The 16,374-nt window shown below is 44.8% G+C and overlaps 1 protein-coding gene across 1 annotated transcript in view; it reads right to left on the reverse strand.

Moving 5' to 3' along the window:
• RNF145 (ring finger protein 145) overlaps positions 1-16,374 on the reverse strand; it is a 55,102-nt gene that overhangs the window by 26,346 nt on the left and 12,382 nt on the right. Inside the window, exon 3 of the mRNA XM_019535297.1 lies at positions 7,074-7,182. Coding sequence (XP_019390842.1) covers positions 7,074-7,182 — 109 coding nt within the window. The remainder of the gene's footprint in view (positions 1-7,073; positions 7,183-16,374) is intronic.

Here is a 16,374-nt window from a genome sequence, read left to right on the forward strand (position 1 = left end):
AGCTTTGAGGTTCAGTGCCGGAGAAAGCAGCCAAGCTGTAATGCAACGAGATGCACTGTGCTGTCTGTTTGGATCCCGCTGTGCCACGAGACATTAGAAATCCAGACGACAGTGTCAGGAACGTACGGAGGTGACGTGGATCTCGCCCCTGGTCCGGCTCATCCTCAGGTTTTTGCACCAACATCTCTTGCTCCTAGCTGCCATTGAGAGCTCCACATCTCTGTGCTGGGAGGAGCCACTTCTGTTCTCCAGTTACAACCACCCTTCCATTCGGGAGCTGCATTTGAGCCCAGGCATGTCTCCTTTTTTGGGTGGGGACAGCAAAGGAGGACCATCACCTGGGGCACTGAGGCTGTCAGCACCAAGGACTTCACTGATGTTGGAGGTGGTGGGCTCTGGAGCCTGCCAGCATGCTCTTCACCGTCTTTATACTCAATGAACCCGGATCTGATTTGTGCCTGGGATGCGCAATTGCATCAGACAGCAAGGGCACTATTAGGGCTCCACAATCACAACGCAGAGCAACTCTCTTCGCTTCCTTATGTCAGGCCGCAGCAAAGAATCTGCTTAATACTGTCCTGGAGACACCCCAACCCCCACTTTCCGGAGACACACAAGGCACTTCTTCACTGACTCATCAACCACAGACCCACGTGGACCCTGCTACTGGTCACCTCCACACGAGACGCCGTCACGTTGTGGTGAGCAGAACAGGAACAAGATGCTTCTTCCTCATCCGGCAGCCTCACGAGAGACTGCCGGCTTCAGACGACCTTGTCATCTCTGGGGCGAGCTCAGTTTCAGACACAGGGAGGGGTCAAGGGCACAGTGACGTGAAGGTTCGGGAATAGCCCTCTGTGTGGTGGTGGTGGGGTCAACTAGCACCAAGCTATCAGATGGCTGCTCCCATTCTGCTGGGTTATCGGGAGTGGGTCCTAGACGCTACACTGCTGACCTTGGGTTTACTGAACAGCTGCAACACATGCCCCTTTTGACCTCTTTGCCTCATACAACCTCTGTTTTTCTCCCCCTGCCTTCAGCATTTCAAATCCTTCCACCTGGGTCATCTTTACCATGACCCAAGAGAGGTAGTTAGTAGTGTTGGTATGAAGTCAGGGTAGATTTGCACCTTATAGACTGGCTAAATGAGAGATGATATAGCATGAGCTTCTGTGAGCCCAAACTCACTTCAGATGCTGTGAAAAGTTAAGTCTAGAAGGTGCAGCTTCACATGGCCTCCCCCCGTCATGACTGACTTCACAGTACCCTCTGGACTGTTTGAGCAGAAATCATAGAAATCACAGACAAGGAGGGCTGGAAGGGAGCTCAGGGGGTCACATCTAATCCAACCCCCTGCTCAAGACAGAACCAGCCCCAACTACATCATCCCAGCCAGGGCTCTGTCTACCCAGCTCTTCAAAACCTCCAAGGTTGGAGACTCCACCACTTCTGGGTAATCTGGTCCAGTGCTTCACCACTCTCCTCCTGAGAAAATTCATCCTAATAGCCAACTTCAACTTGCCTTGCTGCAACTTGAGCCCATTGCTCCTTGGCCTGTTATCAGCCCCCACTGAAACCAGTCCAGCCCCATCCTCTTTGCAGCCCCCCTGCAGGGAGTTGAAGGCTGCTATTCAATCCCCCTCGATCATCTCTTCTGCAGACTAAATCAGCCCAGTTCCCTCAGCCTCTCCTCGTAAGCGCTAGCCCCCGAATCATTTTTGTTGCCTTCATTTAAGCCATAAGCATCTCCAAACTTCCAAGTCCTGGAGGAACAGGACTGCTGCACAGAACACTTGTCCAGGAGGTGAGCATCCCTTGACGGCTATCAGTCCATTGCAGGGCAGGCCAAAACTTGAACCCTGAAGGCTTGAAGCTGGTTATGAGCTGTGGCACGGAGCAAAACACTCTGCCTTGTTCTATAGAGCGGGTTCCTCGAGCATCTTCTTTTCTAAAGGATTATCTTTATTTGGACTGTGAAGATACGATCTCTTCACAAACTTCACTGAATACGGAATATTCAGAGAATAATGGATTAGAGAAGAGACCATCTGGATTCACCTCATTGCCCCAGCACTTAGAAGGACCTGAGGAAGCCCCTCTGACTGCTCTGCCTTGGCACAGAAGCATCAGCAAGCATAGGATGCATGCACCACCCTGGACTGTGCTACTCCCAAGACTGATCTCATGCGACCCAGAGGCACGTGCACCTGCACTGGGGAATGAAGCATTCAGTTTTCTTCACTGCAGCAACATTTGAAGGAAAAGAAGTTATCATGAGAACAAACAGGTCTGTAATGTAACAAACACTAGAAGCCCAGCAGACTTTGCTGTTAACAGCACTGGAAGGTTAGTATTACCTTAACTGCTCGTTCAGATAAGAGAATCGATGCTGTGAATTTTCACTATTACACTGGCAGCGCAAGGAAGATGATCTTTTGGCAGAGACACCAGCCAGAAGATGCCTGGAAGAGCTGCAGTGCCACACAAAGATGCTGACAGGAGCGCGGGTGTACACTCAATTCTGATCAATTAGAGCTGTATTAAGCACCCACTTTTACACTGCAGAACAGCTCAGTTGACTTAAACAGCATAAGAAAACGAAAGACCAAAACCATTATTTTCTGGGTAATTAAATGACTCTTAAATGGTGTTTCTACTTTACAAAATTAGGACATAAAAATAAAGCTAATATCAGACTGCCAGATTTTCTGTGGCTGGGAGCACAGTTCTAGGGCTATCATTGTGCCGTCAAGCTCAAAATATAACCGCTGCCAGCAACTTATATTTCTAAACAAAGGTATACATCTGACAGGGCTTGATATGCGAGGGATTTATACATTACTACAAAGGCAAGAAAGCTTTCCCTATTTACAAAAGGTGCTTTGTAACCAGCTGCCACAAGACTGCAATTATTTGGCCCAACTGTGTCAAGTCACTGGCATTGACTCTGGCTGGCCAGTCGCCTCAGCCAACATCAAGCAAGCGCACCAGAAACAGAATTAGTTCACACGTCACTGGACATCCTCCTATTACAAATAATACTTTAAAAAAGTAGCCAAAACAAATGGCTCCCTCTAAGTCTCCCCCCTACACGGGAACCCTCTTAATTCTAAAAAGTTTGCCAAATGCAAGATACGGCCACAAGCCAACAGGAAAACAAGCAGCTAGAATGACGCTCCGTTCATTTCTACGGCATAACTGCGCATTTTTCTCCAATGTTACTCACTCCCATTTCCAGTAAAGAGAATATGAGGTCATGGTTAGGGGAAGGGGCTTGTGCAACTACACATACAATACTGGAACATGCTGTCAAGGCGGCCCACTTGAATTTCAACTTGCCTTTGCTCCTTAGATCCCCCGTAACATTCTCACTGTCCATGTCTCACTGCATCAGATATCCTACATTTGGACTAATCGGTTCTTTCAGGGGTTCTCCAAATGCTTTATACAACACTAGCCAATGAATCCTCATTATCCCTGTTACTGCTCTCCCATTTTACAGATGGGGAAACCAAGGCACTGAAAAAGTGAAGTGACCAACCCTAAAAATCACATAAAACGTGGAAACCTGAAACCAAAGGCCAACAGAAAGGCCAGACCTCCTGACCCCTAGTCCTCAGAATAACTTGTGGTTTAAGGCACAAAGTGAAACAGCAACACTGGAAGCCAAAGATAGTCAGTAATTGAAACTTCCTAATAGCCTGCAGTGTCACAAGTGCCAGCAGATATCAGTCTTGCAGCTTCATATTCCAAGGTATCGTGCATCAGCAGCACTGAGTTCATAGGTCTCTAGCGTTACCTCGTTACTCACCCGGAACATCCTGTCAGCTAACAAGCTACTGTGTCTGCAGTACTGAGAGCTTTCAGCTGCACTGAGTATTCAGAGGAGCAGCTTTCAAATTGCAAATGATAAAAAACCATCAGAACATCACCACAACACCTGTGGCACAGAGCGTATCTATACATTAGCCCCACTTCAATGATTAAAGGGTCTTGATGAGACCCTCACCAATTTGGAAACTCTTGGGTTTGGCCAAGAATGGCTCTTCCTTTATTACTACCATCCCCAGCTACTGGGGGAACCTCTCTCCCGTCACAGAGGACAAGGCCACATGTCTTCCAACAGACCAGTCAGTGCTGCTCTGCAGGGATGGACGAGTTCCCTCAAAGAATTTCAGCACAAGACATATCTATTCTTCCAGCAACCAAAGACCCAAACCAGGATCAAATGGCAGGATTCTGGCCATTTATTTATCACTTAAACTAACCACTAAATTTAGGAAAAGTGAAATCCTACAGTTAAATGGAACTCCTGGTAATTGACTGGTAAGGAGCGCTGTATACATGCACGGTGCTTGGTGTCATTACATCCACAGTGCAAGCAACATGGTAACGCTGCAATAGCGTCCATTCATCATGCCATTTACAATGCAACAATGGTTAAAACTCACATTCAAATGAGAATGAATTCAAGTCAGGATTAAAATCAAGCTCCAGGCAAGTTTATATCCCCCTTTCTGACACTCTTTTCAGGGTTGGAGTCAAAACCCCAGAGCAGGGTGGATAAAAACATTTTTTTAAAATAAAAAATTCTGGTTTTTTTATTTAAATCAGATATTTTCGATTTAATCATATTTTTTGGTTTTTTAAGATTTTTTTGTTTAAAGATAAACATATAAAGACAGTTTTAATTTAAGATATGTTAAAGCTCAAAGATATCATCATGGTATTGAGATTATAACTTCTAATTATCTACTATTTGAGACAGTATATTCATGTAAACATTTAGAAGAGTTTTTATAAATAGGATACAACAGGCCATGAACTATATTAGGGGCCCAATCTGATAGGGTTCCCAGAGGCTCCTCTATAGATTAGTAAAGGTTAAAGAAAACCACTCTACCCAATGGGATTCAATGCTCAGCCCAGAAGATCCCAGTGAGCATCTCTGGGATGCTTAGTTTCAGTTCTCAAACTGTGGGCTTGTGCCTCCAGAGATAACATCCTTGTTCACAGCAGTACATATCATCCTGGAATAGGGATTATAACTTCTAATTATATACTACTTAAGACAATATATTCTAATTATATACTATTTGAGACAATATATTCATGTGACCTTTTTAAAAGTTTAATAAATAGGTCACAAGAGACCATGAACTGTATTAGGGGCCAGAGTCCCAGAGGTTCCTCTATAGATTAGTACATATTAAAGAAAACCACTCTACCCAATGGCACTCAGTGTTCAGTCTAGAAGATCCCATGAAGCATCTCTAGGATGCTGAGTTACAGTTCTCAAACTGTGGATTCGTCTCCCCAGAAATCATAGGCAGATGAGGTTCTTTGGGTAGATGTGGCCTCTTTTATTAGACCAACTAAGTAGTTGGAAAAATTGTTCTTTGCAAGCTTTCAGGTACAAACACCCTTCTTCAGGCATAGGGAGAGTCTGTTGGCTCCACAGATAACATTCTTGCTAACAGCAGTATATGGAGACGAGACAGAACAGCCCTGATTACCCACCCAGCAGCCCTCTTGTCTCTCTGCAAGTTTGTGTACACACAGTCAAGCTCTTACCTCTCTCTCAAAGTGCAGTTTCAAGAAGTTAAATGAATAGAGGAGATCGAACAATAAGAATGCACTTTTTGGAGAAAACAATGATTAAATCGAGGGTTTCTGACCAGTGGTTGAAATCATTTTGATTTAAATCAAGCCCACCCTGCCCCAGAGGTTGGCTTTCAGTGTTGTAGCTCGACATGCCCATCTGTCATAGCAGAACTCATTACCACCCACAAAGTTTAAACCATGAGTTCTTAGAACTGGGTGTCCAACACATCAAAATCGGAGCTTCTAAAATCCTAGGACAAAACTCCAACTACCTGTAGCTATAAAAGCTCTGGGGCTCCCAGGGGAATCCTTGGGAAGCCTCTTTGCTGCCTACCCAGGAAATACACACTGCCATAATTCTTCCCTTCACCCTTTCAGGAAACCATTAAGAGGAGCCCTGACAGCCACAGTATCAACACAGCTCTGTTACCACAAAAATCTCTGTTTACATTTCCCTCTGTTGCAATGGAGTTAAGCAAAAGACATTTCAAAGCACTTGCAGAAACATTTTTTTTCTATGCCATTTTCAAACCTATCACTTAGTGTAAGCTGATTTAACACAGTGCTTTCAAATATTTCCCACTGCTGGGTTCCAAGATAACACTGCCCAATTCCGCACAAAGTTTCTGAAGCAAGTACACCAAAGAGATGTTTTTTCCCCCTTCGGGCTGCAACCCTGGGTTAAGTGAAAGCAAGCTTGCTTTCATTTGGGCTTACTGTATTCAGCAATACCCAAAGAACAAAGAAAGGTTACTTACCTGGTACAGTTATATTGTCACAGCACTCTTTACTGTCTGCTGCTTTACATTTTGGAACCAATCCATAACTGCTTTCGTTTTTATTACTGCAATATTTCTCATCAGAACTACTGAATTATGGACACTTCCAGGCTCTTTATTCCATAGTTTCCCTTGCATACAGCCACCAGCCAGTTGAGAGGAAAAGTGTTTTTCCTTCTAATAAAATAATTCAGAAACTCAGAGAAGCGCTACAGCTCTGCTGGTTTACCAGTTTCTACTGCCAGATTCAGACCAGACTTAGCTGCACTGTGGACATTTTCTCTTCTTGGTCCAAGAGGCATTGCATGCATCAAAAAAGCAGTGCGTTTTCCTCTTCAGAAAGAAGTTTCCCTCATGCTGGAAATAATATGCTTTATGACCCTGAGCCAACCCCCTTAAGTCGATAGAGAGGTTCCCACTAAGTTCAGTGAGTTGGATCAGACTGTGCACACCTTTCAGAGGCAGAGCGCAGTCACTATAAACTGATTTACAAAACAGGGATATATTCTTGATAGCTAATGGGGAGGAAACAGCAAACAAAGCATAACAACCCCCCCCCCCCCAAAACAAGGAAACAAACCCAGACTTCCCTTCTGCTTGTAGTTGCTACTGGCAAAAAAAAAAAAAAATCATGAAAAGAATTTGCAATTCTTAAAACCAAGTCATCAGAAGAATTTCACATGTTCCTACCTGGAGATCTGGTGCCCAGCATACAGCAGCAGCGCTGTCAGAAAGTACAAGTAGAGCTGAACCAGGTGTTGTCTCGGTAGCGTCAGGAGGACAACACTCAAGATGTAACCTGGAGCAGAAAGGAAACAGAAGCAGAAATGAAGCCTTCCAGTGCGAGTTTTAGAAAGCGAGATCAAGACTCATATTGTTCATAAAAAACACAACTGAAATCCCTCTGGTCTCTCTCTCTCTCTCCCTGAACTCCATGCAGCTGCGTTACCTCTTCAGCATCCCTGAAGTGCATCTCCACAAGAAAGGAAAAAACGACATAGCTTGCACATATGGGCACAGGCCTAGTGGCTTCAATCAGACTGAACCTGTCAGAAGAGGAACAGACCCAGAACGTTGCAACAAGAGTAGAGGGGACTGCAAGACTTGAAAAAAGAAAAAGGCCCTTGTGCCTGGTCTTCCCTGAAGCACCTGGAAGAAGTGAAAATAACTTTCTGAATTAGCCTAAGCAACAAGAGGGAAATCATCTGCCTGGCCTGTCTACCCGATGTGTTCAAAACCACACAGGCATACCAGTGTGAGAGCCCTTAAAGACAACATGCCTAAAACCTATATATGCATTAACTGAACTGCCCTGTTATTTCAGTGTTCTCCCATGACCCATCTTCAAGGCAGAGAGACCTGCTGAACAGCACTGTTTGAGACTGATCTCATTTCGCCCCTTCTCTGCACTGCTGGAACTTGCTTCTGTGCCAGCAATCGATGCAGCATCAAGCTCTTCTGGAGCAAGCAGCAACTTTCATTGCCTGCGCTTGCCTGTGGCCCTGGCAGCTACTTCAAAGGCTGACTAGCATTCTCTTCCCCCAGGGCAAACATGGCTTCGTTCTTCATGAACATAACTTGGTTAGTCGCCCTCAAAAGAACAAACTCTGGTCCTTCCCTTCGCACCTCTCTCCACTACAATGCCTACATAGAGCCAAGTTGGGAAGCTGCTTTTCCACACTTCAGCTCAAAGTACTCATGTCAGCACCACACACAGACAGACAGAGGGCACACCACAGGCCAGGCTTGTTCTTCCACCAGATCTCTCTGTCCTGGAATTGGCACTGAGGATGCTCATTTCAAAGGTTACTAACTTAAGTGCCAGTGCAGTGGAAGCCATTCAGAGAAACACATCACCAACAAAGGACTTCCCATCAGAAAAAAAACCTTTATGGACAGGTTCATCGTACACAAAATCACAGATCTGCTACAAATGCCACTTGCTTACAATATGATCCATCCACTCAGCTCCGTGTCAAGTTGGTAACCACCTTTTAACTGGAGCAGATTTTTGCAGACTGAGTGGTGTGTTATTAGGCTGCTTAGCGTGGAGACATCACAGAGCTTCTGGAACAAACATCCTGTAATACCTTGCATCAACAGCAGCACAATTATCTACTGTAAAGCCACCCAGAAACACATCCTGCCCTGCTATCATAAACTAAGGCAAATGTTTATGTAAGGGTAGTCCAACTCGTTTCAACTGCCCACTGCTTAAGTCTTTTCAACCCCTAGTGCTTCATCTCTATAAAATGACATTAACAGTAAACCCATTGAAGAGTGCTGGAAATTTGTCCAACAATTTTTTTTTTTTTTTTTTTTTTTAAGGGAAAAAACCAGCTTCATGCCCCCAAAAAACACCCCAGCAATCAATCGTCCATTCAGGCATGTAAAACTTCCTTATTCTAGGTAAGGACAAGCAAATAAAAGCCACCTTGAAAAACTGTGCGTGTATTTTATACATACATACATACACACACACATACACACACATTTACACTTACACCAGCATTTCATCATAATTTTCCACACATTCATCAAAAACCTGAACTTATCATAAGTTAGACGTTTATCTACTTGTCTTTCTCAAAGTCTCTTTAGCAGGGAATATGACCCATGCTTCAAAGAGGAACCCCCATGAATTTCCATAAAGTCCTTGGATTTTTCCCTCTTTCTCTGAGCTTGAAGTTTAATTTAATGAAACTATTGAATGGAGCCTGAGGTCTAGGACTATAACTTTGCTTATAGCAATTAAGATGCTTTGTGTGAACCACATGCTTCTAATTAATAAAGCAAACAGATGTTCACATCTTTTGTCTATTCTTTAGCTAAGTAGCAAACAAGGATTTGATGGGGTTTATTGCCTGCTTCCTGCTTTCCCAACAAACATATGAGCAGCAACCACAAGTACCACTGCGCAGTGTTGTCCCTTAAAGGCAAAGCAGGCCCTTAACTAGTTTGCTTCACCCCATCCAGGACCAGCTAATAGAAGGGCCATGGTATTTGGCATGCAACATCCCAGGCCCCAGAGTAAATAGCTATATAGCTCTATCTATCTGTCTTTAGCTAGATATAGATATCCATATAGCTAGATAGATAGAGCTATTTCTATGCATCTTTAGCTAAATACAGATTTCTGTGTAGCTATATCTATCTATCACGATATGGTACCTGCTGAGACACAACTAAGCATCTCTTCAACACTGGACCTGACCAATTCTTGGAGGAAAGGTGCATCAGTAGGTATGGAACATGATACACAGAGGATGCGTGCGGCCTCTGAATCAGAGCATCCTAAACTCCTAAATGCTAGAAGCTCCAGTGGAAGAGGGGCAGAGGATAGAAGATTTTGGACATGCCCATTTCATCCTCCCCTTCACTATCTGCTCTCTGTGAGAGACAGGCCTATTTGTTATATCGGCCCACCCAGGACTACAAGCCTCCCCCGCCCCCCGTGCCTAGATCACTAAATCTACAACAACTAATTCTGAAGGACAAACCATAAGTAGGACAAATGGATCTATAGTCTGACCCAGAAAATGCCATTTATTTCTTTTGTATGAGCAGATGCAAGTTTCAGGAGCAGATCTGAAGATCAAGGAAGGACATACCCTTACTAAAAATGCAAGCAAATTAAAAATATGACATCAACTGCTAAAAAGATCAGGAGGCAGGCTGTACAGCTAGAAGTTCATTTGGGCTGTTTACACGTGATCAACTTCTTCCACACCAGCAAGCCCTTCCTGAAGTTGCTGTGCATAATTTGGTAAGTGCTTTTATTATTTATTCAGCACTAAACAGTGAAACCCAAAAATAAAGCTTGGCATCGCTGTAGCAAACCAGAATCTTACAACAAACCTTCTCAAACCTCAGCCTCCTTGGCAGACCAGACAACATTTGGCACCTCCAATGTTTGCCGCCTTCTCATGACCTCCCAACTTTAGAGCTGCTCTTCCAGTGTTGCCGTCCAGTCAGATAACATACACCTGTCCTGCAGCCTTCTCCCGTTCAAGTCTCAGTTTCAATCCTGCCTTTTACTTTAGCCTAAGCCAGGTTTGGTTTTTCCCTTCACCTTATGAAGCAGGTTTCTGTTCCCCTTTCACTACAGAGATAATTCAAGAAATCCCACTTACTGCTCTTGCACCAGTATTTCAGCTCTGCCACTTGGTTTTATCTCATTTTGCTTGTCAGAGAGTCACTGTACTGGACTCCCAGACACTGTGATGCTATCTTCAAACAGGGCAGCAGAACATTTTGGAAAAGCAGAGCTATCCAGAGGTCATGCAGTTAATGCAGCCAGAACATACTCCTAATTAAATCAGGAACATGTTCCATTGCACTCTAAAAATAATGGGAGAGGCAACTCAAGGAGGAAAGGTGTCCAAGTGCAAATCTGAGGACAGACAAAGCAACATGGCTTTTCCACAGAGGGTCTCCAGACAGAGCAGGCCTCAGAGACAGAAAGAGTGGCAAGCTGAACAGCAGTCACGGTTACTGCAGCAGCCTCCATGTTGAAAGCTGCTGCTTCTGAGCTCAGGCCAGAATTTCAATGTTGATTTCCAGGACAGGCTTTTTAAAGTTTGCTCTAATTGTCAGTTTTCAGATGGGAGGAAAAAAGTCAAGTGGTATCTTTTCATTTCATTATTTGCAATTCCCTCTTGAAACGGCAGACGTGAAATACACCGCGTGACAATATTTGCATTTTTGCTGCAAAGGCCCCAATCCCAGAACTGCACCCACATTACCATCTGCGACACTTTGCTGGACAGGAAAATAAACACTTCATTACCAAAGTTGGCTCATTGCAAGAAAGGGGATGAGGAAGAGGAGTGCAAATAAAAAGGCACATAAAAAGAAGTATTTTTATTACCTACTTTTCGCTCAACACCTGCTATTCATTTATGACACGTGCAACATCTGACTTCAAACCACAGAGTCAAGGTATGTACGTTTGGGGTAATTCAATTCCTCCATGCTATCTTAACAACAGCACTATTTCCACTGACTAGACAAGCAGAGAGTTATCGGGAGCATCATTTCCTCTGATGGAAGAAAAAGATGGTGCCTTTAAACATCCCTTCGGATAGCTGGCGCACACGCACGTACACATTCACCAGACTGGAAACTACCAGGAGCCTCAGGGTAAATGTCTAAATCTTGCAGCTATGCTTAATCCCAAGCAAGAGTTACTGGCTCTGAATCCACAACCAGCCCAGAGAGAGAGGAGAGGAGTCAACCTGCCTCTGGGCTCAACTGGGTGCTCCTCTCTTTCTCCTGACTCAGCAGCATACTAATTTCTGTCAGCTGGTCTTAAACCTAAGCAGAAGATATGATGGAGTTCAGGTCCAGCTTGATGAGTGTGTACCACAAGGGAGTAGGGAGGGGGAGAGCGAGCTCTGCACTCTCTCCTGCCTCTTGCCTGCTGTCAGTCACAATGCAATGCCACCAGGGAGCACAGTCAATCTCCCCTGATAGCCTCCAAGGGTGACAGATGGTCCAAAGCTGTGGGAAGTCCATGCCATGCTCCTCTAAAGACTGCTGAAAGCAGCATTGCTGCAAACTTCCCCCCAGGAGCCCAAAGGAGGTCAGGGAGAATGAGACACCCATTGCCTTCCTCTCCCCCACTGCCTGGGCTGCAGCCAGGCCCTCCAAAAATGCCAGGGAGAGTAAAGAGGAAATGCTCAGTACTCCTCTAAGCTACACATGTGTTTCTGTTCAGCTCTTAGCGAGACACAGGAGCTTAGTTACAACTTGTTGTTTCAACTGCATGGAAAACGCTGAGATGGTGGAATGTACACGCTGCACCACAGCAGCTGCGGGGCTGCCTTCCTGCACTTCCCTCGCTGTCTCTACCATTGGTCATTACAGTGGGCAAAGGGTCACTGTCCTGGGCTCAACTGGCTGCTTCTGAGCAGGCTTAGGTGTCAGTTTATTGACATGCATGCGCTGGGACACACATCAAGGGCACAATGCTAACTGCATCTCCAAGTGACAGGCCCTGATATTTAAGAACTGTTTTATTTTCCCGTTGGTTGCATGGTCACAAATCTCTTTCACCCATTTCAAATAGTTTCTTTGAAGCTCTATATAGATCTAGCTTCAGAATGAAAGCTTTGCATTCATCAATTAAGGAGTTTCCAATATTTCTTTCTTATTAAAAGTCACTGACTTTGGGTGTGCCAAAGAAACACTGGCTTCTTAAAAACCAGGGCCAGTTATCACCAAGAGAGGGATCATGAATCTAATACAAGAGATGTCTATCAGACTGCTCTTTACCACTACCAGGATGAGGCATAACATGATCCAATGGCTGGAAGCTGAATCTAAATCAATTCAAATGAGAAGGTTCAGATTCAGGCACAAAAATGTAATGGCAAGGGTACTTAGCCACTGGAACCAGAGGGAGATCTTTTGTTGCATGGTTCAAATTGTGAGTGTAGGGATACGGTTCTGTTCGCAGAAGTCTGGGACTGGATGCAGAAGTTACTGGGAGAGGTTCTAGCACCTATGGGACATAGCAAGTCAGACTGGATGATCTGAATGGTCCTGAATCCCACCAAGCTATTCCACTAATGTAACTCCTGTGTAAAGAGAAGTCCACATGAACACAGCTAGCTGGAAAACACTGAACAGTTATCCCCCACTCAGAGCTGTATGAACAAGCCTTCATCTGAATCCAGACAAACAGGATTTCAGAACTGGCTGATGTAAGGATGTCCTCTGCCCTCCCGCAGAAAGCAGCTTTTGTAACTGAGACGCTGAGGAAGTTCTAAGTACGCCTCTGCTATCACGGCAAGACGATCCCCTGCCTCAGAGGTGGCCCCCAGGCACAATTCAGACAAAGAAAAACTTCTGCAAACTGAAACAAACCCAGAGTCTAGCCACGAAGTCTGCACAGATGCCAGAATCCATAGGACGAACTGCAGTCAGCCAGCCGGGCACCAGCATCCAGAGGGGCAACTACTCTAGCTCAGTCCTGTTCTTGGGAGCTCCACAGTTTGTAAAACAACGTCAGAGGATGCCTTCAAGAAACACTGAAGGAGTGCCGTGGATCAGCAAGCCACAATCCAGCTAACCTGCAGCCTTGGGGAACCACACACCTCATAACCTAGAGGCCACTCTCCGTTAGCAAGCATGCTGAGGCAAGGCTGCACCAGCAAAATTGCACTCCAAAGCTCCTGTGGCTTCAGCTTAAACCTTTGCTCACTTGCCTTTGAGGGAAATATGTTGAAAACTGCTGGCTTAGATCTACCAGATATTCCTACGGACAAAAGAAGAAAAAAAAAATGCTCTGAGGCAGCCACGACAAGGACATAAAGCAGATGGCAGATTTCCGTCCAAACTTCCCTGACACCCTGCTAACACTTCTTCCTTCTCCGGTTACCCAAACACAGCTCATGTCAAGTATTTGGGGACCAGTATGCAGCTCTGCAAGTGGGAGTTTGGGAGGGGGGAAAAGCGTGACTTTTTCACACTCCTACTGGACAAGGCCTCCAATATTTGTTCACATAAGACCACAGCTAACACTGAACGTCCTTTGGTTTTTGAACGATGAATCTGCATTTGGATAAGGACTCCTTCTCTTTAATTTGCCATTTACTTTGTTAGATTCTTTCGTGCCTGTCACAAGTGCAGGGTTTGTGATTTAAGTGGCTCTTATCACAGCATAGTCTTTGCCTCGTGATGGCTGCAACATCCATGAGAAAAATAGTTTAAGTTATTAGCACATAAACAGGTAAACAGCCAACTAATAACTTAAACTATTTTTGAACAATTGCAAGTCTCTCTTCCTAAGCAAAGGCCTTGTTAAAAGGGCACTAAAAAAAATCAGAGTAACATACTGCTAGCACATTTCAAAAGCGCAGCTTTTTACTGGGAGGTGGACCTGCAGAAATCCCTTTGCTGGTTGCCCCCTACTTTCTGCTCCATGTGTCAAGCTCTTTTTAAGCCTCTCTCAGGCACTGGGTGATGGCAGCAGCCAAAAGTGGGGATTTTGTCTTGGCTGTGCCAGTGCTCCTGCTGGGACTTAAAAGCTGGAGGTTTTAAGAGGGTCTATAGGGTCTAGGTTTTAAAAGGCTAGAGGGTCTTGCCCCACTGCTCAAGGTCAGACCAGTAATCATATCTGGAGTCAGGAAGGAATTTTACCCCATTCTCATTGTCAGATAGGTATAGACTATGGGGGGGGAGGGGGGTTGCCTTCCTCAGTAGCATGGCCTCTACCTGGGACCTATTGGGCATATGTATATTAACAACATCTTCTAGAAGCAGGACATTGGCTGCCATCCCTGTGGCAGATAACGGTATGACCTCTTGCATGATTAATAATAGTTTTAGAAAGAGTTTAGATCATGGATTTGTATAGGAAGGTTTGGATAGGGATGATCCTGCCTCAAGGAAGAGGGTTGAGCTAGATGGCCTCTGGGGTCCCTTCCAGTCTGAATTCCCTATGAAATCTATGCAATGTAATCTTCGTGGCCAACCTGGGAAATCTGCTTAGCCAGACTTTGGAAAGTCTGACTGCGACAGTAGGGGCTATGCTAAAGACTGAGCTACATCCTGAGCACAGCAGAAATAAAAATTCTTTAGCCTCTCTCCCTACCAGTTGCAGGATGCATGGCTTATTCTCCAAGAAGCCCTGAATGCTGAGGGAATTTAAAGACATTACAGGATTTTTTTTTCACACGAATAAAACAAGACCAAGTCATAAGACTATGTATTCACTTAAAAATAGTGGTGTTTTAAAATAGAACACTTGAAAAATAGTTCCCCAGCTCACTTACCTAAATGCTGCCCAAGCATAAGGAACGCAGATGCGTCTTTAAGACTGATCTTTAGCAGCGCTTCACCTGGTTACTGAGAGGATTTGCACACTTTCCAAAGACAGAGGGCTAAGCCATGTCTCCTCACTCAATACCCTTTACTAGTTGCACAAATCTACCTTGTTGGAAGAGACTGCATTAGCTTCTTCCCCTGCCCCCAAGAGGGACCTTTGGACAAGAATGTTTCATATGTTTCAGATAGCTATACCCTTCCTCCAAGGATGAAAGAGGCACCTTTGAAGAGGCAAGGCAGACATAAGCATCAGCAACAAAATCCATGGGCAAAGAGAAATGGGGTAGGCAAATGAGAAAAATGGAAGAGCAGCCTTTGACGACAGCAAACTTTGGGGGGCTTCCTCTTCCCTCCAGCCCTCTACATCAGTGATCCTCCACCAGGGAGCTGGAGTACCCGGAGGGGTCTTGAGATCCTTTCAATGATAATATGAACAATGTTAGAGTACATGAGTCACAAGATAGACCCAGAGATCCCAAATAAGAATGCAGAGTGTTAAAACCATGGTTTCCTGCTGTGGTGTCCAAGTCCTGTGCAACAGAAGAACTGGAATATTGTTTTTCTGTAATCAAAAAAAACAAGTGAAAATTAAAAGCTGGCATTTTCCAGGGGCAGCCTTGAGCCTCAGGAGAGATGCCTCATGTTTTTAAAGGTTGAGAACCCTGCTCTGCACAAACACAGGATTTGCAACAACTCTCCTTCCCCCACCTGATGATGCTGGCTGATTAAGATCTTAATCACACAGTCCAGGAAGTAGTTACTACACAATGTCACTTTGCATCACAAATCTATGGCTGCTGTATTAGTAAGCCCCAATTGTCTTGGAGCTTAATAAAGTCCTAGGAAAGGAACCCACCTTTGGTGGACAGACACTGATTGCACTAAATTATTCCCTGGTGTCTTATCCCTGAGTATTTTCACTCTTAAGAAAATGAAGAACAGCAACTCAAGGCACTTTAAGACTGCATTATTTTAACATTACAGCAACTACAGCTGCAAACCACACCAAGCTTTAAACCACAGCTATTCTCTTCTCTGCAGCCCAAGCGATATTTGCCTGCCAGCCTACACTGCACCTCCAGCACATCTCATATCCTTTTGGGGGAAACACTCTGCTTTTTTGCTGCATCCATCCTCTCCAAGAGGAGGACACGAAAGC

This window comes from Crocodylus porosus, unplaced genomic scaffold (genome assembly GCF_001723895.1).
Source record: "Crocodylus porosus isolate Cpor-Errol unplaced genomic scaffold, CroPor_comp1, whole genome shotgun sequence".
Lineage (NCBI taxonomy): Eukaryota > Metazoa > Chordata > Crocodylia > Crocodylidae > Crocodylus > Crocodylus porosus.